Source organism: Cynocephalus volans, chromosome 16 (genome assembly GCF_027409185.1).
Source record: "Cynocephalus volans isolate mCynVol1 chromosome 16, mCynVol1.pri, whole genome shotgun sequence".
Classification (NCBI taxonomy): domain Eukaryota; kingdom Metazoa; phylum Chordata; class Mammalia; order Dermoptera; family Cynocephalidae; genus Cynocephalus; species Cynocephalus volans.
The window spans coordinates 58,366,909-58,389,129 of record NC_084475.1 but is presented as its reverse complement, the minus strand read 5'-3'; the positions used below and the strand labels follow the sequence as shown (position 1 = coordinate 58,389,129).

The window sequence follows — 22,221 nt, the reverse complement described above, 5'->3', positions numbered from 1 at the left end:
CTGTTAACTGCCTCTTTCTCTCCCTCTCTGTGTTTGTATGTGTGTGTGTATGTATGTTGATTTTTAGCCAATCACATGGCTCCAAATGATGTCTTATAGAGAAGAATAAATTAACATATGCATGTTTATGCATATGTGTGATCTTTGTAATAGAAGTTGATGAAAAAAATCTCACCTATTTTGCTTTCTAGAAATTAAAAGGTAGTTTACAGAACTTTAAAACTCATTTCTAACTATTATTTAATACAGTTTTCTTTTGGTTCAAGGAACATGGAAATCACTGGTAATTATCACATTTGATCATCTCACATGTACCCACCAAAATAAGTTAATATTTCTGCAAAACTTTTGGAGTTTTGCAACTTTTCACATTTCAGTAAACTGATTGATATGACTTTTTTTTTTTTTTTCAACAGGTTCTGTATTGTTCCGATTCCACTTATTTGTATCGGTATGATTTAATATAAAATATTTTTCATTGTGGTATTTGTAGTATGCTATGATTTTCTAATATGTGATACATTACTGTACTATGGCCGTGAATACTTGAGGTATAAAATTGGCTGGCAATTTGTTTAGAAATAAAATGAGATTGCTTATTCCTTCTTTTAGTGATGTATCCCACAGTTGCAGGGGTCTTCAGAGGACATGCATTGCAATTGAGAGGATTACAGATGGTCCAAGTGCAAGTTCACAGGCCTTTGCTCTTTTCTTTCTCTGGATATTGGCCCAAAATGGTTGGGATCACAGTCTTTATTAATTTGACATAAACAGAAAAGTCTGTCTGTTTGGACTTAAATCGAAATTATCCTTTGTAATTTTAATCTCATTGCTTCATGTGGTTCTGTCTTCAGTTTTACTAGGTTTCCCACTAACAAAGTCAAAATTGGAATTTGAATAATACATCAGATTACTTGAAAAAAGTCAAATATCTGTATTGCTGTGTTTTATATGGATTAAAATGAAAGTTTGATTTTAATATTTACATTTTGAAATGGAAACATTTCACATAGGTTTTGATAACCTTTGCTTCTGTGTTAGGTTGATTCCCCCCTGTTCCCCACCAAGTAAAATTCCTTCTTTTTAAATTAATTGCTGTCCGCTTCCCTAGAATTAGCATGGTCTGGCTAAGGTGAAGGGATTAGAATAACTTTTCAAGGCATGATAATGTCTGTTTAAAGGAAAGAAAAAGAAAAAAGTCTTTTAGCTAGGGCTTAAGACTAATTCCAACTACTAAGAAGACAAAAATTACACTAAAGAAGACAATTTGGTTTTATTTTATATGTGCATGTTAACTTGCTTTGAGATCATCATTTTGTTATTTTAGGGTATTCTCTTAGATGAAGTAAGATGTTCTTCACTTGTTACTGAAAGGGAACATGGCCTCACACCAGGAGATTAAAGCTGAAACACTTTTTCTGCCTTCTGCAGAGATAATCTCAGCTCACCTGGCTGTAGCTCAGGATCAGGGCAAGAAGGAGGAACTTGCTTTTTAGAACTGCCTGTAACTACAATAGAGAGGAAGAATAATAAGCCAAAATAATAGGATACGGTTGAAAGTGAAAGTGTCCCATATGAAAATAGTTAATAATATGAATTCTCAGAAAAGGAAATAAAAAATCTGGAAGGCATACTTTAGTAGTGGGAGAGTTGAGGGTAAAGAAGAAAGGAATGCTTGGGGTGCAAAATTTTCGCCTCTGGTTACTTAGGAAAATTAGTACTGTCCTGATTGGTTATAAAGTACCATGTTGGCATCAGAACAAATTTAAAAATTAATAGAAACATTTGTAAACCTTTAATGTGATTTTAATTTTTCATTTGATATACATATATTTTTCCTTGTTTCTTGATTTATCAGTTATGTTACTTTGAAGGCAGAATTGTTTGCACAAGTATTAATAAATCCAGTTTTGTTTTGTTTTTTAGCTAATATTGTTGCTTGCTTGTTTTTGTGGTAAAACATTAGCCACATAAAATGGTTAAGTGTGGATGTTTTAGAATTCAGCATTTTTGAATTTTTCTTAAATTCTCAGAAGAAATCAAAATTATTTGTTTTTATATTTTGTAAATCTAAATTAAATGTCACTTAAATGTGAAATAACTGGCATCTTTGATAACTAGTCCCCAAAGCAAACCATTTTGTCAGTAATCATAACCTAATTGTGAATGCACATGTAAAGTTGGTGTTTTAAAAAGTCCAAAACAAACAAAGGAAAAAAAATTCCCAAACCACACCATTATACAACTCAAGGAAAAAGCATCCCTATACTTAAACTCAAGACTTTTAATAGTAGCAGTAATAATAAGAAAGAACATTTGGCGTCTCCCCAAGTGCTTGTTGTGAGGGAGCAGCAAATGGCCTGTGCAGCATGTTGCCTTACAGAAGTTCCAGGGTGACACATGCCTCACAAGCCGGTCACAATGCGAGGGGTCAGAGGTCATGTTCAAGAGCATGGTGTTGCTGGATAAGGCTGAGGAAGCAGAGGTGGCCCCTTCTGTGCTCAGTGTGTGGGTCTGTGTACTCCTTTCCCGTCAACGCTGCCCCAGCGCGGCCAAAAAAGCGATTCCTTGGCAGGGTTTAATGGCAGGATGATGTAGTCTGTTGTGACTAGTGCATTCCTTTCAGGTTAAACTAGGGAAATGGCATTGTGTTAAAATTCCAAGTCGCATGAATGTTTTATTGCCACAGTGCATTTAGCCCTCCAGGGGAGTGTGTGTGGCAGCGGGTGGGGGTGGGGGTGGGGGTGACTTAGACTCAGGAACTATCAGAAGAACACTTCCCTTGGAAAATTTTACCCACCAGCATGAAGCTGATTTGCTGTGATGGTCACTTAGAAGGGTTTCGCTTTTTCCTAAACTGTGACTGTTTAAAGTCTTGCAGTCTGGACAATTAACAGCTGAAGAAAATATGACAAGACACACGCAAAGAGGTTGGGAGATAGAGAGGAGGAATGCGCCAGAAAGGAGCTGAGCTGCTTTCTTGTGTAAACTGCCCTGGCGAGGGCCCCCTTCCCCGGCCTCCATCCCTGTCCCCCCTTCCCCAGGCTGTGTTTTGCTGTCTGCCTGAAGGCTGGGACTGATCTGTTAACCTTGCACTACTGACTGGGAGGCTGCTGCAGCTCATGGTACTGTATGTTACCATTACTACTCCCTCATTCCTTTTCACTGGCTGTTTTTTTTTTCTTTTTAAAAACTATTTCTCTGTAATAACGGTTTATATTAGTCAGAGGGATACAATTTTGGAATGTAGAAGGTCTGAGTTTAAAACAAAACAAACCTAAGTATGGTTAGGTACTATTTTTTTCCTTTTCTTGGCATTTAGAAGGGTTAAATCCAACCATTCTAATTCAATCGCAGCCAAAGGTTTTCAGTATGATTTAAAATCAGGAATTCTAGAAATCAGGCAGTTTAAAGATGCAAGTCATTCGGGCTGTGGATCTTATAAAGGTACTTTGTTGTGAAACCACACTAGCATCTTCAGGTTTCCATGATATTTTCAGGCTTTGTATTTGTCTTAGATATATCTATTTTGCAGATTGCCCACAACCCCTGTCCATCTCCAGGGGAAACTCTAGCCCCATCTCATTCACTGTTTCCGTTGTTTGAGGCTTCTAGTTACTGAGGATGTGTATGATTTGACTTCAATTGTAATTGTGCGTGTTATGTATAACACTGGATTGTTTCATGAGTTGATCTGAACCAAGTTAATTTATAACAGATTAAAATGTGGATGTATGGAACAGCTTTTTGATTTTGTATTGTGCCTTTATAAAATATTCATGTGTCTGATATTTTTCCCCCAGTAAATAGGAGAAATACATATTATCCCTAGATTACCTAAGAAAAGAAATAATAGTTTGCATTTCAGTTTTGAACTGCTTTTCTATTTCTCTTTACTTTCAAACCTTAATACTTTGTTTTCATGTTCTTGTGAGATGTTTTCTCTTCCTTAATGTATATATGTGTATTATTATATATATACATATATGTACATCTATATAGTTGTGTGTATTTGTGTTTGTGTGCACTTTGATAACTACCAAATAATGACAAAGAAAAACTTGTAGAGATGATAAACTAAGATTGTTTTCCATAGATAAGTTATCACTTTAAAAAATGTTATGTAACAAATTTAACTCAAGAATATACCAAAGTAAACTAAACTATGAGTGGGACTGTGTGCCCTATTTATAGAGTTTTAAGTACAGGATTTATGTATTTCTATAAAATGATTGGTCAGGATAGGCCTCCTTAGTGTAATCTGATTAGTGTTGTCTGTATGATGTTTTTTTCTTTACAAACATCTATTAACATTGTTTATGGGAAGTTTTAAACCAACAGTCAACTCTATAGCAAAATCAAGATTTATGCATGGACTTGCACTTCAAATTTTAAGCAAATTCCGCTAGATATTTTTCCTTATGTTCTAGAGAATACACACTTTATGAGTTATTTCTTTTTACACTGCTGGGTCTGGTAACAAGATGATGAGAATTTTCTTTTGGTGATTTTTGTTTTTAGTTGTAAATTTTAAAATGTGATTTTTCAGGAGAATATTACTTTATGCTGACATATATATATATATATTTGCTTACAGCCAATTTTAAAGTTAATTCTTTTTCCTAAATAGTAGAAAAACTAGTTAATAGTACCAAATTAAGAAAAAAATCTATCATGTATATTTAGATGATCTAAAAATATGTTTGTTACGCTGATCATGGAAGTAGTTCTTAATTGTAAAAAGGGTATTGCAGTTGTGCTCAACCCTTTCCAATTTGACTTATTATAAGTTTCCTTTCATAATCCAAGAGGGAAAGAGTGGAATTACTCCAATATCATGTTTGTCTAATAAGAAAATTTTAGCTGATTTTGGATTTTTTTTCCTAAAAGTTGTATTTTCTTAAAAAATATCAATACTTGTTCTTTCAGTGTTTTGCTATTCCCATTGTGCTGGGCACTAGTACTATTGTTTGTCATAGGAGACTTTGTGGGATATTGGTCCTGAGTTCAGATTCTAATGCTGCCAATGTGTTATTAGTCCTGTGACCTTGAGTAAGTCACTTTATCCCTGAACTTTATTTTCTTCAATCTTAAAATGGAGAAAAGGACACTTAGCTTGAGAGTTTATCAGGATGATGAAATGAGATGACATGTCCAGGTCATAGTATTGGTAAACCGTAGTCCTCCTCCTTTGAGCTGCCCTGTGGCTTACTTTCCAGTCTCTTTTTTCCTTGGGAAGCTTGAAGTTTTGGAACCTAAGGGTGGGTTGGGGAAGTAAGTTTAAATAAAATGTTTTAATTTCTTCGTTTATCTATAGGAAAGGAGACATTAGGCCATCAGCAGGCTTTTTTTTTTTTTTTTTTTTTTTTTTTGAGAAACTCTTGTGTTATTCATTAGTCTGCACATTTTTATCACTCTGCAATATTCTCACCAGGTTGTCCTTCATGGATGTCAGAGTGATGCTGTTATTTTTGTGACATCAGTTATGGCTAAAGGTAGACTAGAGGCAAAGTTGGCAGATTCTACTGGGTGCCGTTTACCTTTTCATCATCAGTTTTAATCATTTGCTTGAATTGAAGCTTCCTAACTTATTAAATTCATTAGCACTTGATAGTAGAGCTTGAAACTTGATTTGACAAGTTAGATTCCAGCCTCTGTCCCTGGTTTTGTGAAAATTCACTTGTGGAATTACGATCACACCAAAGCTAATGGTGTTTACGTCTCTGTAGAATTAAACAAAATAGCATCAAGCAACATAGATGTATATCTGGGCAATATTTTATCTTCATTTACAGTCTTGCACATGCCTTAAGTGTAGTTAAAGACTTAGGAACTATTTGTTGAGCAAAATAATGTTTTTTTTTAAATTGTTTTTTAGCCCTGGATTTTTTTTTTTTTTATCAAAAATAATCGTGTACTCAAGAGTAGTATGTTAATCTTGTCAGTGTTATTTTGCCTAACGTCTGTTTTCCTTTAGCTAGCCCAATTTCGAACATACTGTATCTTAAGATCTAAAATAAATATTTAGCTTAGTGTTTACTTTGGCCTGTTAGTAAAAGAATGAGTATTGATAATTAATAATTTCATAACTGTCTTTGAACATACATAATATGCCAGGTGTGGTACCCACATTATCTTATTTATGCTTACAAAACTATTGAGAGAAGGTACCCTTATTTTCATTTTACAGATGAGGAAATGAAGGCCTAAAATCTGTATCTGGTGAAGTTGACCCCAAAGTTGTTGCTTTTCCCCTGCCACATTCTTCATCCATCTGTAACTTAAGCTAGCTATTTAAGAAAAGGAAAAAAGGAAAAAAAGTTAGTTGTAGAACCTGCTGGGTTTTTTTTTTCCTTTCAAATTAAATTTTACAAAGAAGCCAATATGTAGAACTGATAAAATCAGAGCTGTTCTGGATGAAAATGGGTCCTCTTTTAGGCCTCTGCTAGGGATCCATGGAATATCTGGTTGGAAAACTATGGCCTAACACCCCCCACACCCCAGAAATTGAGGCCTAGCAAAACCTCAGTTTCCCCATCTGGGAGTTGAAAGTTTTATTTATCTTGTGCTTGGTGGTGTTGTTATGTGGAATTCACAGGAAAAGCTGATTGGTATAGTTTTAAAAGAGAATGTATCTAAGAAACAAATAGTAAGGGGTAAATACCAGTGTGAAAAAAGAATTACAATTTTTTCATTGTACATCTTTCACATGTTAATTTTCAGGATATAGATTTTGTTTAATCCATAGCAGTGATGTAATTTTACTGTGGAAAGAGTCTGAAAAAACCAAGTCACCATTTTATGTCTAGGTAGAGTCTGTGTCTACAAGTGTATACACACTCTACTTCAGTTTGAAAATATTAAAAAGTTTTGGTGCTCTATGTAATGTTACAGCATATTTGTAAAAGATATATAAATAGCATACATGCATATATGTATAAATGTGAGGATGGAGAATATGGATTGATTTAACTGAGAAAATGTCAAAAACACTAATTTGTTTTATAAGCAATTTTTTTAATTGACATGGTGATTTTGTAATATCTTTATAAACCGGGAATTTCAAGTTTTCTCACCTGCTAAATTTATATTGGGATTTTAAGTAGTGTTTTATTTGAAATAGATTTCTCGTTCCTGAGCATAGTGAGAAGAGTCCAGACTTTTGAGCTAGATGTATCTGCACTTGAACTTATCTCTTCTTTTTGTGACTTTGGAAAAATTGTATAACCTCTCTGAACCTCAGTTACTCATTTATAAAATGGGGCTTAGAAATGAAGCTTGTGATGTCTGGCACAGAGAGGGTGAGCTGTATTACCGTTCTTCTGACCAATTTCTTCTGTTAGTGACTGTTGGTTGTAGTTTGCAAGCCTTATGCAGTATTTGCATAGTTTCTGTTTATCAGTGGTGGTAAAGTGTTCTTAATACTTGAATCATGTACATACTTGACCTTTTCAATTACTAGTTTAAAAAATACTTATGCTAACCTTGCAGCAGCTTACTTTTGCTGAAAAAAATGAAGGTGGAGAAATCTGTCTTTTCTTACTCTTCAGTGAGAATCAGTCACTGAGCAACATAATTCTAAAATCTTTTGTGGCTTTTGGGTACTTTATGAACCTTTTTATGGTAACCAAGAAGCAAAGTACTGATTGAATTAACACATTTCCATCAAGGGACTATTCTGTTAACCTCTCCTCTTCCTTAACCCATGCATGCTTTTGTAAGGGACTTTTTCATTTAGGTTGCCACATATACCGGGGATACCAGTTCATAGATGTGCAAGTTATTTTTAAGCCTCAGAGTCTATTTGTCATTAAAACAAAGAAAACAAAAAAATAAACACAAAAAACAACAGCAAAACCAAAAAAACCCCACCCAAATGAAAAAAATCTAAAAAATACCTGCTTAGCTTTCTGAAAAACCCAGTGCTTTATAAAATGCAGAATCTAAACCTTGCACACTGATTTAATTTTTAATAGTTTTAAACGATTTTACACAACTTTTATAAAAAGGATATATATTCGTTGAGCAGATGTAATTTTGAAAACTCCAAAGAAGAGAGAAAACTGCCTGAAGGACTACCATCAAAGAACTATTTTATTAACATTTTTTTAGTCATCTTTCTTCATTTATGCATACGTACAAATGTTTGGATAGATACTAGTTACATAAAGGGATTGTACTATGTGTATATGTGACCTCCCTTTTTTACTCAATGATATCTTTCCATGTTTGTGAATGTAGATATCCATTATAATTTTTAATGGATTCTTAGTATGCCATTATATCATAATTTATTTAGTGAGTTCTTGGTTTGTGTATTTTTTTAAAAAAAATGGTGGTGCTTCAGTGTGATCATCCTTGCTTGCACTTGTATGCTTATTTCCTAAGGGTGAATTCTTGAAGTGATACTGCTGTGGAAAGAGATATAATTTTGCACAGCTTAAAACAGGGATTGGCAAATCTTTTCTGTGAAAGGCCACATGGTAAATAATGTCAGGCATATGTACGGTTTCTGTAGCAACTGTTCAGCTTTGTCTTTGTAGGCCTAAGCAGCTATACATGTAAAGGAATAGGAATAGCTGTATTTCAGTAAAACTTTACTTACAAAAGTAGGCAGCAGGATAGCATTTGGCCAACAGGTTTGTTTACCTCTGATTTTGAAATAAAATAGAAACTGATTACAGATGGAAGTTTATCCCCAGTTGGCTGTAAGCTGCTTTCATAGTATCTCAGAAATGTACTTCTATCTCAGGGCAGTGTAATGGTCTGATTACTTTCTTTCCAGATACATGGCAACCAATACTTATTTTAAAGAGCTTATTAAAGAAGTCATTCATACCTGCCCCTACTCCTGAAGCCTAGTAAATTTTAAACTAAGAGGCTGTATGCAGTATATAAAATATTTTATCATTCAATACTTTAGATTTCAGCATATGTTGACAATTTGTGGGACAAGGAGAAGCCTCTTCAACTTATATTGCAGGGGGAGATGTGCATTTTTCCCAACTCTAGAAGGTTGCTTTGATGGAATCAGGTATTAGAGATACCCAGAAGTAAACTGAAAGGGAAGTCCAGCAAGAGAAGAAGAATCATTTCAGCAGAATTACAGATCAACACGGTGACACTGCATTAGTTACTGAACGTTTACAGGCTAAATTATACTCAAAAGAATGCTCTAAGCATAAATAGTAACCTCTTTGCATCTTGAGTTTCTATAAAACAGGAATTACTGGCCCCTAACTGCCTTAAGAGTATTTGTCGAAGATCAGGTGGAATAATGAAATAGTTAAAATCACTCTATTTGTAACATTGTGTCACTGGTGCCACTATGAATTTTAAGAGATCTATTTTTTATTTATTTAGCATGTATTCATTGACTGTCTGCTGTGTATAAAGCAGTGTGGCAGGTGCTGTGGGGGAATACAAAGAGAAATAAATTAGTTCTTGCTCTTAAGAAGAGAAAAACATGTATTTGAAGTCCAAGGTTGTGTAGTGTTTAGAGCTTTAAGGATTGTAGAGCACTGGGCAGGAAGACATCCCTTCATCCTGGGAGTATCAGGAAATTTCATGGATGAAGTCATGGGGAAATATGGAGATTTTCAAAAATAGAATGCAGGGGAGGGTATTCCAAAAAGAGCAGCACGAGAACTATGTCAAATTAGGAAAGTCCAAATCACTATGCAAGAGACATCAGATAGTCTAATTAGACTGTGTTAAGTATTTTTCATGAAGGAGGAGGAGGAGGAGAAGATAAAGCTGGAAAGGCAGGTTAGAGCTAGATTGCATAGGGCCTGGAAAGAACTTTGATTGGTAGTTCGTGGGGAGCTCTAAGCAGGACAGTATGACTAGGAGAATATGTTTGAGAATTGGAGGGGAGGGTACAGAGCAGTAGTTGGTGAGTATGGAATGATAAAGTTGGGAATATCACTTAAGGGTTATTGGAAAGGTCTGAGCATGCACTCACTAGAAGTGATCTGGAAAGTTTGTGAGGGGACAGCCAAGGGGATTGAAAGGAATGAATAGGCAGGCTTCCCGGTTTTGGGATATAGAGAAGACTTTTAATCATGATATACGGTTCTGAGTCTTTGTTAATAGGATTATGGTGATAACATAGCGAAGTCAGGAGAGCAGTAGTAAAGAAAGGAGAGCAGTGAACCTATTTGGTTTGCTTGTTTAGCTTGAAATGCTAACTTAGAAAATTCTAGTGGGATCTTGAAAGTGCTGGACTAAAATTCACATGAGAATTAAGAGGTAGGGATTTGGGAGTCCTATTTACATAGAGGTGACAGATGAAACCTGGGAAGATATCACATCACTAAAAGGAAAGCATTTAGAGAGAAAATGGTATTTTATAGCATCATTTATCGTTAGGTAAGTCAATGACATAAGCAGCACTATCTTTATGTTGAGGCAACTAACACCAAAAACAACCAAAAAGAAAACCGCTCTATGTGTTTTATCATTTATAAAGCATTCTGTTGTCTATTAAGCTTCTCCTTTTTGCTTCAGAAGCCACTAGATTTTAGGAGTAGAGTATGTTCAGTTTAAAAAATTTCTCATAAGATTCCCAAGGAAAATATAACTTCCTTTTACTTTATCTTTTCACAATTTCCTGAGAACCTCAGTAACAAAGACGTCATTGGTAAGAGAATTTTATATTCACTTTTTACCTGTCTGATACAGAATACTGCAGCTTTTCATTTCTGCTAGATCTCACCCCAGTTGAGATTCATGCATTTGGGATAGGGGTGGGGAGTATCCCATAGAAATCAACTTTGTATTTTCTCGTTTCAGTCTGGGGTCCTTAAGCAGGCTTGGAGGGGGAATTGTGTAGTATATAGTATGAGTTACATTTGAGATGGGAAAGTTTTTACCCTGTGGGACAACAGGACTGAATCTGCTTTCCCGTTTTTTCTTTCTCTTAACATTACCTGCATTCAAACTGTGCATGCAAAGAAAACTATGTTGATTCATTGATCTTCGGCATGCTACATTGTATAAGAGCTTTGGCAGCATGGTAAAGGCCCCCCTGGCTCTCCTGCTTGGAGCAGTTGGAATTCCTCTAGCTAGTCTTTTGGTAATTTGTGGCCTTCCTTCAGGCTCAGTCTTCATAGTAAGTCTTACTCATGTCAAAAAGGGCAAGTGGCTAGTCCAGAGGAATTTACATCTCTAGCCAACCACTGTGCATTAAATCTCTTAAACCATGTATGGCTTCTTAAACTTTTTAAAAAAATTGTAATTGGTTTAATATAGATGATTTAATGGGTAATTTGTGATGTTGAGTTTTTAGAAGGTCGTATTCTTTTGCTTTCTGAAACATGACATTATTATATCATATTTAATTCCTCAAATTCCCTTTTCTGCTTTTTTACATACATTTTTAATCACCCTTTTCAGTGTTGTTAAATTTAGGGAGGAAAAAAACACCCTTCCAATTTCTCCCATTTTTGTACCTCCGATGAAGTAAAATCAAGTTAAATGAATGTATTTTCTTCCAAAGTGAACTGCTTTTTTAAAAAATGTGCCATGCCTTCCAAAAAAAAAAAAAATCAGATTCATCCTCTTTCTTGATCTCCATGGAAAACCAGGGAAGAGAACCTGAGGGAGCAAACTCAGTGGCTGTGTTAGTTCATGGAGTCCTGGATCATTTTAGAGTGCTTTTCATTTACATGCTGAAGTTAGTGTCTGTCCTGAAATAATTTCCTTCTAATGTTTGCAGCATATGTGGAGTTGGCTATACCACTGCACATGTTGCTTGCTCATTTTGACTTCTTTCCTAAGCTTCTCCTTTCCAGACTTCCCTTCTCTCTTTTACATAATGAGGTTTTGGGAGACCTGGACCTTATGCCCCGATGTATGCTGCTCCTTTCTTCCCTTGGTTTTTTAGTCATCTCTCTTCTAAAACGAAGTTATCATCTAGAGAGCGTTTACCCTACTGGTTCTCTTTTTGTTTTCTGGCTTAGTTAGGATAGTGGTTCTCAAACTTTAATGCTCCTCAGCATCCTCTGGAGGGCTTATAAAAACAAATGGTGGGGCTGCAGCTCCAGCATTTCTGTGACAGTAGGTCTCAGCTGGGGCCTATAGATGAATTTCAAGCAAGTTCCTAGGTGATGCCAATTGTATGGTCTGGCTGAGGAGCACACCTTGGACCACTGACCTAGACTATTGTTTTTGTCTATCAGTTTGCTGTTCTTCCCCCTCCCAAAGGATTGGGCTTCTTCAGATTTTATTCACCCACATTCCCTGGAAACTCCTTGCTTTTGTAATTCATAGGTCAATAAAGAGAACTCAGAAAATTGACTTACGTTTTAATTGTGAAGTGCTTGGTTGGTGCATGAAGGGCAGATGGGTGAAATGTGCCACTTCTCATTCCTCCTCCCACTGAAGACTCAGACAGTTAGCCCCTCTGGGTTTAGACAGATTTTTACAGTCTTTCTCAGCTCAGCATTCCAGGAAGCCTTCTAAAAGTTGATTGTATTGGCCTAACTGAGACTAATTGAATGCGTATATTTTCTAACTGCAGTTGCTTGTATTATTCCTTTGACACTTGAAGCTTGCTTCCATTTCCCATGAAATTCTCACAGTCTCAAACTTCTCAGCCTTCATGGATGGGAACAGTGTGCTGTGGTGCTGCTTTTGTGGGGTGTGGGGAGATAGCATTTACTGATATACTTTGTGCCTACTGAATGCTTAGTTATGTGCTTTACATGTGTCATCTCCTTCAACCTTGCCAACCCTGCAAGGTAAATGTAATTATTCCCATTTCACAGATGCAGGATACAAGGCTCTGAGGTGGTAAGTAACTGACCAACTTTACAAGGTACTGCAGCTAGAGTGATACAGATTTAATCTACGAAGCTAGAGCTCTTTTAATATTACCTGTCTTTAGGATAGTTGGAGTTGAGCCTTGAGGACAGGAAAAAGTTAACCTGGGCATATGTAAGCATACTTGAAATTTTGGTTAATGTCAGTTGTCATCCTTGCTTGTGTGGGCTTTAATTTCCAACCTGGGGTCTTTAATTTCCAAAATAACTGAATTATAAGAATGATTGCAGACCAGTTGAAAATAATCTAATTCCTAACTTTTTTTTTTTTTTTTTTGTCTTTTTCGTGACCGGTGCTCAGCCAGTGAGTGCACCGGCCATTCCTATATAGGATCCGAACCCGTGGCGGGAGCGTTGCCGTGCTCCCAGCGCCGCACTCTCCCGAGTGCGCCACGGGCTCGGCCTCTAACTTTTCTTTCTTAAATATAATACCCATCCATGGCACAGATACAAATGACTTCATTCTCTTTTTCATTCAGTGCTAAAACCCAGGTAAAGCAAGAATCGCAGGAAATAAGCAGACTTTGTCACAAAGAGTATGAAGTTTTTCTAGTCAAACCACCAGCATAATAGTCGAGAGAACTTTGTCTTAATTTCATTTCTATCCATTTTATCAAATGTGGAGGAAGACCATAGTGATAGACCTCAATTTTTTCATTTAAAAATAATAAGAGGCTGGCTGGTTGGCTCAGTTGGTTAGAGCATGGTGTTGTAACACCAAGGTCAAGAGTTTGGATCCCTGTGTAGGCCAGCCACCAAAAAACTGAAGTGCAGTGGAAATCCACCCCTCCTCCACTTATCTGGTGTGGGGATTAATAAATATTATCTGTAAAGCCTTTTGGGCGCTCTGGAAGAAAGATTCTATGTAATTTTAGCATTATTCAAGGTCCATTAGGCTCCTCAGAGTGTCACCAGGGAAGAGAGATTTTTACCTTTTATTCCGTGTTTCACAGTATAAAAACAATGTATTTTTGTTTTTGTTTGTGGCTGTGAAAATGTCTTGTAATTGCGCTTGCAGAGGTTGCTCCTATCACAGAGCCCAGAGCCCTGTTCTTTGGCAGCTCACCCAAGAGGATCAACTCCCAGAGAAGAGCGAGAGTGAATCTCAACAGCTCTTGGCTCCTCTGAGGACATTTTACCTGCTCCCAGAACTCCTAGCCCCCACATCATCTTCTGTTTGTCAACCTGTTGAGTAGCAGAATCACATACTGGTTTCCCCTTTCCTGTTTTCTCTTTTCTTATCCTGATCCTGTAGCATTGTTCTGTGATGAACTCCAGAGGGGATCTGTGTTTCCCTCAGACAGTATCTCCTGACCTACTCAGTTCTCCTTCTATAACATACCTGCCATCCTTACTGTGTTTCTGTTACTACATCCCTGCCTCACCTAAGGCCTCTGTGAGAACAAATATACGTATTTCTGGCCATTCTATATTTGAAAGTGGATAAACACTATTTTGACTCACCACTTGCTTTCTGATCAGTGAGCGGTGCTTTCATTCTTCAGCTTTAGGTGTTATATGTTTGGCCCTTCTGGGTCTTAGCTTGCGGTTCCATGGTAGAGAAAATTTAGGCCTGGAATGTTGTCTTCCAGTTAAATTGTAGGCTGAAAAATTAATCTATAAGTTAACCACACACCTAGCCACTTAGCTCACCTTCTTATTTATCAGTTTCTGTATTCATTTATTTTGCAGCAGTGTGTTTAGTGTGAATGTTCATCTTTACAGCGTCGGGTAATTTGTTTATTTATCTGCTCTTTCTCACAAGGGCTCCTGGCTAGCTTATTGTCAAATCCATTTCACTTAATCATCTTCCTGAATTCTTTGTGTTATCTGAGCAAATTTTCCTCTTGTTGCTTGGCATTGTGTAACTACTAGAATTAGGCTGAAGTTCTATCAGTGCTTCCCTCTGGCTTGGAGTATGACAGTGCTTGTACCCAGCCATGTCCCTGAGTCCTCTGATAGGACTTTTTTCTGATTATCTTTCTCCCTCTCTTTTTTAAAACCAATTTTTTGTGTTCTTTTCCAAGTTCTTAGGTTCTGGTAGTTTCCCTCAGTCCTTCGACACTGCTAGACTGAAGCCACCAAAACACATATACTTAAGAGCTGATCTGGGCTTGTGGCCAGCTTAACTGAAAAAGACTTGAGGTGACATGGAAGTTAGTTTGTTTATTAGGCCGTAACTTTCTTAGTGCCTATCAAGCTAATGCCTACCTGACTGTTTAATATTTAAAAATAAAATCAAATTTTAAATGGATCCTGGCTCTGCAAGAAGCATCCCTGACTCTGTAAGCCTTGTTATTGACAAAATATTTTTTTCTCTAAGTTATCATTTCTCTTTCTTTCTTCCTTTGTCCCCTTCCTTCCACCCCCATTCAGCTTCAAGTATTTTGTACGGTACTCCCATTTATAAGTTGAGTTTTTTTTCTGTCTTTTCAGAAGTGTGGTCTCTAACAGTCTTTATGCATGATCTCAGTAAACAAAGAACGTGTATGTGTTTGTGTTTGTGTGTGTGCATGTGCGTGTGTAGGGAGCCTCCCATATTTCCTCCCTGCCCCACAGAAAATATGTTTTCTGGAATCTCTTTTGACATTGAAGTGAATGCCCGTTGGCCCTCCCTTGCTTAATTCTCCTGAGAGGAGAGAGAGGCCTTTATGCTTGTTGTCATATCTTTTGTTTCTGCTGATTATACACAAAGTAAGTTGTAAATAGCTCTCTTACACACCGTGATTCCTTTGAGGTATGCACAGGAGAATAGTTAAGCTCTCAGCTTCAGTTTACCCTGGGGATACCAGAAGGTCCCTTTCAAGGCCTCTCACTCCCTGTTATAGCACCAGCAGAATGAAATTCAGATCAGTTCATCCCGTGATTAAACCTGCAGCATAATGTTTAGAAATATTAGCTGATCCATTCAGTATTTTTTTGTTTTTAACTTAAATGTTTTTATTACTTTAAAAAATAAAATATGCAAAGATGAAAAAAGAATAAAAATTAAAAGTCCCCATTATCTTAATCACTGTAAATATTTTGTGAAAATTGTATAAAACCTTGTCTTACAATATGGCATTGAAACAGACAGTACATTGCTAGCGTGAAAGAAAGTGGATAAAATGGAATCCCTCAAATCAGTTAAAAATTTATATTTCAGTGATTAGGTACACACCATATTGTATTAGATTAATTTACAATGGAGTTATAATAAGGAGTTAGACAATTTATGTCTGCTGTTTCTGTCAGTCATTTTTTAATTCCTTATAGCTAGTTGGCTAACTTAAGAGGCTTCTTTCTAATTCAGAAAGCAGAATGAAGTGTGCCTTTGTTACAACTAATTAGGTTATCAACTTTTATATCTTTTGTATTTTCCTGGGTACATTTTGATGAATTAGGAAAGAGATAAGGCTTGCCTTTCCCTTTTTAAGATTTTCCCTATCTGATCATTGATGACACTGATTGTAGTGGGTGGGATGGAGGTGTGGGGTATTGTTAGACCATGAACCCTGCAGCACACTATGCAGTTTTAGTTTGACTCTCAATGTCCTCATCTTTAGAATATGGGAGTCCACTTTCGTGGATTCTTATGGGTTTTTTTTCTGCTCAGAATTTCTAGGATTCTAGGTCTGAGAGTGCCACCCACTTCCCTCCTAGTTCCTTTTTTTGCAGTTAGGATTGTTGAAACATACTGGTAGCTTGCCACCGTTTCCTCCCAATTTATTCAAAGACCTTTTTGTTTTCTTTCAGAAACTGTGTATTTCTAAGTGTCTGAAGTTGTAATTGAATGTAATTGTGGTTGTTTAACTTTCTCCTTTCCTCTTGAGAGTGTTTATAAAGTGCATTCTGTGACAGAGGATAAAAAGGAACTAGAAACTTAGTATTTGTGACACGGTTCAATAATATAAAGGAAAGTAGGAATTTGTTTTGTGTATGTGAAATAGAGTATTGTTTACACTTACTTTGCAATACATACATTCTGGCTTATCAAATCTGCTTTAATCAGTTAAGTAGTCACATTTATTGAGGTTTATAGGAAGCTTTTTGGGGGATTTCATTTTGATATGTAATATTCTAAGATTAAATGTTTTTTTTTTCTTTCTGTTTATTGCTCCCTAAGGAGAATTACTGTTGTGGAACTCATTAGTGCCCCTCCATATGTCAGCTGAGGGGTGGAATCAGCATCATTTCTGTGTGTGACATAACACAAATGCACGGTGTCTCTGCTCTTCTCCATGCCCCATTTCTTTCTCATTCCTCAGTTTAGAGGATAAATTCCCTTTTACATTGCTTATGTTGTCCAAGTAGTAGGTCTTGATTTCTCTTAACACCTTCATTTCCTTTATTGTCATCTTTGTAATTTCATATGAAAGATTAACAAATGCCTCTAGAGTAGATGTCACTAAATATAGTCAGTACGTGTTTTTTCTTATTAACTTCTTTGAAATATGTTCTTAATATTTCTTTTCTTTCTCTTTACCATTTCTTAAGTTTGAATCTGGGCTTTGCAACTTAATAGCATGTGACTAGTTTTGTATCTGCTCTAAGCTTCAGTTTTTCGTTTGTAAAAATGGAGATACTCATATTCTGTAAGATTGTTGAGAGGAAAAAGTGGGTTAATTTGTGAGGTGCCCACGTGGTGCTTGGCACATTGGACTCCACAATGTGCTCATGGGTAAAGAGTGGTTACTAACTTCAAAGATACATGATATTCTGTCCATTCCACCTTATGGATGTAGGCAGGAAGAAAGAATGAGAGAATTGAAAAGAGAGTTGTACCTAAAAATGTATGAAGAGTTGACCCAGTGGCCTTTTTTTTCATTAGTGATTTTCATTAGGGAACTTGCAAAGTGGAATTTATTGCAAATTATTTAAGTTTGGAGAAGTAAACTGATTTGTGAGTCAAAAGACAGAGGGAGACACCTTCCAAGGCTGCATGCTTGGCCAAAAACTGATCTCTGAACAAAGAAAATTGATTATAGCACAGATGATCTTAATTGGAGTTTAAAAAATTAAAAAATCAAAACACCAAAGGACTGCTTTGAGAGAGAAAACAACACAGGTGGGATGACACTTAGCTGAAGTATGGAGATTCTAATATATATCAATAGACATATGATCAGTGAAGATAGCATGTGTTTGGAAATAGCAAGTAGGAATTAGGGAAATTTGTAAAAAGTAGAAAACAGGTTTAAATGCAATCTAAATAATTTTTCTTTATCTTGGAAAACCTGAAATGAAGTAAGCAAGTGACAGTAAGCAATATTTAAGCCTGTTATTCAGGCTTAAATATCTGTAAATTATAACAGATAATTTAGTTTTGAAAGGGGATGTCAGTGTGGAATTCTATGTATAGAGAAACATTAAGTTAACTGTTTTGTTATTATTATTAGACTTACAACCCAAGGTTCTTAAACTTAATTTTAAAGATAGTAAATATAAGTAAGTAAATAATAAATATCAATAAATAAAAGTTTGCCTATGCTAGCCTACACCAGGAACAGGAAAAATAGCTTTGAATATTTATTTTAAGAGTGGAAGGGAACTTTAGGTGTTATAGAATGTAGTTTTCTTAATCCCCACATAAAAAAAATAAAGTACAGAGGAGAACAAAATGCGACCAATGTCAAGCAGAGATTCTGTGTTTCAGTCTTTTTTTTCTTCCCTCATTTCCACCCTTTTTACCTTCCTTACTCTCACCCTTCCTGTCCCCAGGTATTTGTTAAATGCCTACTTTGTGCTACATACTGTCGATACAAGGGGGAACAAAATTTATGTGGATCTTTTCTTTTTGGAATTTATCTTCTGGTAGTTAATAATAAACTTAGTTATATGATATTTAAAATATATTTGACATAACTAAGTGTCAAGTATACGTCAAGCCTTGATGACCTGTTTCAGACCTGCAGTTGGAATGTCCCTCTTCTGCCTGGATTGAGTGTGACTGTGTGCAGTGCTCAGCAGCCTCTATATCCAGCATCTAATCTGGCCGTATTCCCCCAGGTTCCACTGGCATGTGCTGGCAGAGTGCTGGGTGCAGACTTTTGCCCAAACCTGGAGGAGCCAGAACAGAGGCTGGAAGTCCAGGTTGGAGTCTTACTGTTTTATTAGTTGGGGGTGGTGTGACAGAAACAGTGGTTCCTGAAGGCTGTACTGGTGTATTAATGCCATTAGGAAAAGACAGCCATTGAGATCGATGTAAAGAGGAACGAATGAAACATATGTGCAGCAAAAGGTCCTTTTCAGGATGAGTTTTCTGTAATGGAGCTTATTCATTTATTCAAGAAATATATACTGTGGTGAATAATAACACGATCTCTGAAGGTTGACTGCCTAGATTGATACAAGTTGCTGTGAGACCTTTGTCAAGCCACTCAAGTTAAATAAGCCTTGGTTTTCTCATCTATAAAGTGGAAATTTATCATACAAGGACATTATGAGGATTAAATGGCTTAATGTATATCCAGCAGTTAGCACAGGGCATGGCACATAGCAGGTACTCAGTAAATATTAGGTCTCATCATTTAAATCATCACTATCAGGTGCTGTAAGCACTGTGTTAGGCACTGCAGGTGTATGTGAGCAAGTCTTGCTTCCTGCATTATGATCTCCCAGCTCAGGAGAATAGCAGCTTTATGAGAAAAGAAGGACTTAATGATAAGTATCTTTTCTCTTTGTGGACTGGGAGATATGTCCTGTTGTGTAATAGAAGTATATTAGCAAAGTACATTTTTTTGTGAAAGTGGTGGCTTGGAATTTAGTTCATTTTGTGTGGTCTTGAGACATTAGATGTGGTGTGGTACTACAAATTAAAAATATAAATATGACCTCTTGACTAAAGGCATGTCTCCACATCCATATACCTTTTTTTTTTTTTTTCCTGTGACCGGCGCTCAGCCAGGGAGTGCACCGGTCATTCTTATATAGGATCCGAACCCGGGGCGGGAGCGTCGCCGCGCTGCTAGCGCAGCACGCTACCGAGTGCGCCACGGGCTCAGCCCACATCCATATACCTTTTAATATTTGAGGAATGTGTATGTCAGTGCAGAGATACAGGCTGAAGTTTAAACATGGCATCCCCTAGCAAGAACAAATTGATACTTCATACTATTTTTTTTTTCAGGATCTCCATTTGGCATCATTTTCTAAATTTTCAGGCTTATGAGATGAGATTAGTGAGCTCAGTTTAAAACATTTTTACTGGTTTAGACACCCCACATGAGAAAAGAAAATAATTTTAAAAATTGACTTCTTCACAATGTGAGTGAGGGTGGAAGTGGTAAGAGGAAGTTTTGATTTTTATGGTTCTGAAGGGTACACCATCTCTTGCACACCTGCTCTTGGCCTAGGGAAGACCACCTGAGCTCTGCCGTGCCCCAAGCTGGTACCGTCTGGGTGGTGCATGGCTGTGAAACAACAGAAAAGCAGGTGTGACGCATATGTGACATGACAATGTATTTCCTGGTTCTAGAAAGCTAACAGCTTGTTTGTGACAGTGTGATGGAAGATTTTTTGTAGAGAATAGTCTGATCTTTGACCTGTTTGGGTAGGACGAGTGATGTCGTTCAAACACATCACCTGGAATGGTCTGTCATGGGTGATTGTTGGATTATCTGTGTTTGAATCTGGAGTTAGAGTGCAAAGAGAAATGGGTTTTGCAGATGTGAGTGCATGAAATAAAACTGAAAAGACCTATGTAGAACATTATTTTGACATACCAAAGGAGGAAATGTATATTTATAAGATTAAATGGAACTCTGGTTGCAGATAAACAGGTTGTGAGGTTGACAATTGAACATGAGCTTTGCAAAGAAGACCAAGTTCCTGTACAAATTAATGAAAGTGATCATATTACTGGATTCTTTGTCTTGCAACACCATTTTGGTGGACTGAGTGGAAAGATTGAATCTGTTAAAAGATGGTCACCTATGGTGAATTGGTGAATTAATTGGGACCCACTTGAACTATTTCCTCCTCTCTTTTTTTCCTCTTTCTTTCTAAATATGGTTTCCATACAATTTAGAAGTACCTAGTACATATCCATATTATGTCAGTCGTAATAAGCTTGACACATCATGTATTCTTCACCAGCTAATAATTCCAGGAGTGTTTTCAGCTTTGACTCCTTTCATTCTTGCCATGGCATGTATCCTGGTCCTTTCATTTTTTTTTTGTCCTAGGGAATAAGCCATTTCTTATTTTTTAGACCAGCTGTAAACAGTAGGGGACTCACTATAGGACTTGCCTGTGTCATCTACTTTCCCTGCTTGGATCTCAGGCTTTCCCCTTAGGGCCAGGCAGGTATCCACTAGAGGATTTGCTGTTTGGCTTCTTGATTCGAGAATAACCTGCTATACACCTCAATTTAGGATCAAAGATTTATTTATATCCTTTCTTACAAAGAATTTTCGTTTAGACACACAGCCCTCAAATCTGATTTATTTTTATATTTTAGCTGTCATAGTTCTTATGACTGGTGGAGCCCCTTCCTGTTCTTACCTTTTTTCTTTGAAACCTTTGCCTTTTATTCCTATAATTTCAGATTTCTTAGAAACTTTATTGTTCAATAATCCTAAAATCCCTAACATTCTTCCATGAATGTATCTTTGGTTTTGAATGACTGTCCTCCTTTAAGTCTTTTCCTGACTTGAATTTGGAAGGACGTCTTCTGTGTTTTTATGTTAATATGCTTGTTTAGGAACAATAGCTGGAAATCAAGACTATGGTTCACTATCTAACTTTATTTTCCTTCCTCAGTGGTTTTTGAAGGAGGTATGAAACTGGGTAGTATCTTCAGTGTAGGAGGTTAACTGATCTATAGTAGCAAAGAATTGTGCTCTTCCACAGTCATCTTATAGGAAGTGGCTATTCTAGTTAGACCTCCCTTGATTGCTGATAAATATTTTTAATCAGAGAAAAGTTACTTAGTCTAACTGTGCCTCATCATATATTAAGTTGTCATAGTTAGCACAATTCTTTTCTCAGTTGAGAATTCAGGATGTGAGGTTTGACTTGATATTTTTCACCACTGAAGCGCTTAGAAATTAGAGTAAATAATGAACCAATATTTCAGTATCAGATTAGACACAATTTGCTGTGATGTTTCGTAAACCACAGACTCCTTTCTTCTGTAAGTGTGTGAAGGATCACTTTTTTTTTCCAGACATACCGGAGTGCAAGTGTAAATTTCCATAAAATTTAAATGAGGTGCTTCCTGTAATTAATGAACAATTGTGGCTGCTCTCTAGTCTGCATTGTAATTAACCGTGATCAGGCTTGTTTAGTGATGACACTGCTCCTGTAATAATTTGACAAGCTACTGTGAATTTGCCAGGTTATTAAACAACCTGCAGCATTCACTTATGGAATCACAGGGATAAGCTCGGCTGCTGCTGCTGGTAGTTAAATGCAG

The 22,221-nt window shown here is 36.6% G+C and overlaps 1 protein-coding gene across 1 annotated transcript in view; it reads left to right on the top strand.

Annotated features, from left to right (window-relative positions):
* Window positions 1–22,221, top strand: part of BNC2 (basonuclin zinc finger protein 2) — a 422,101-nt gene that overhangs the window by 155,002 nt on the left and 244,878 nt on the right. Inside the window, exon 3 of the mRNA XM_063081214.1 lies at window positions 18,813–18,896. Within this exon, the coding sequence (XP_062937284.1) occupies window positions 18,813–18,896 (84 nt within the window). The remainder of the gene's footprint in view (window positions 1–18,812; window positions 18,897–22,221) is intronic.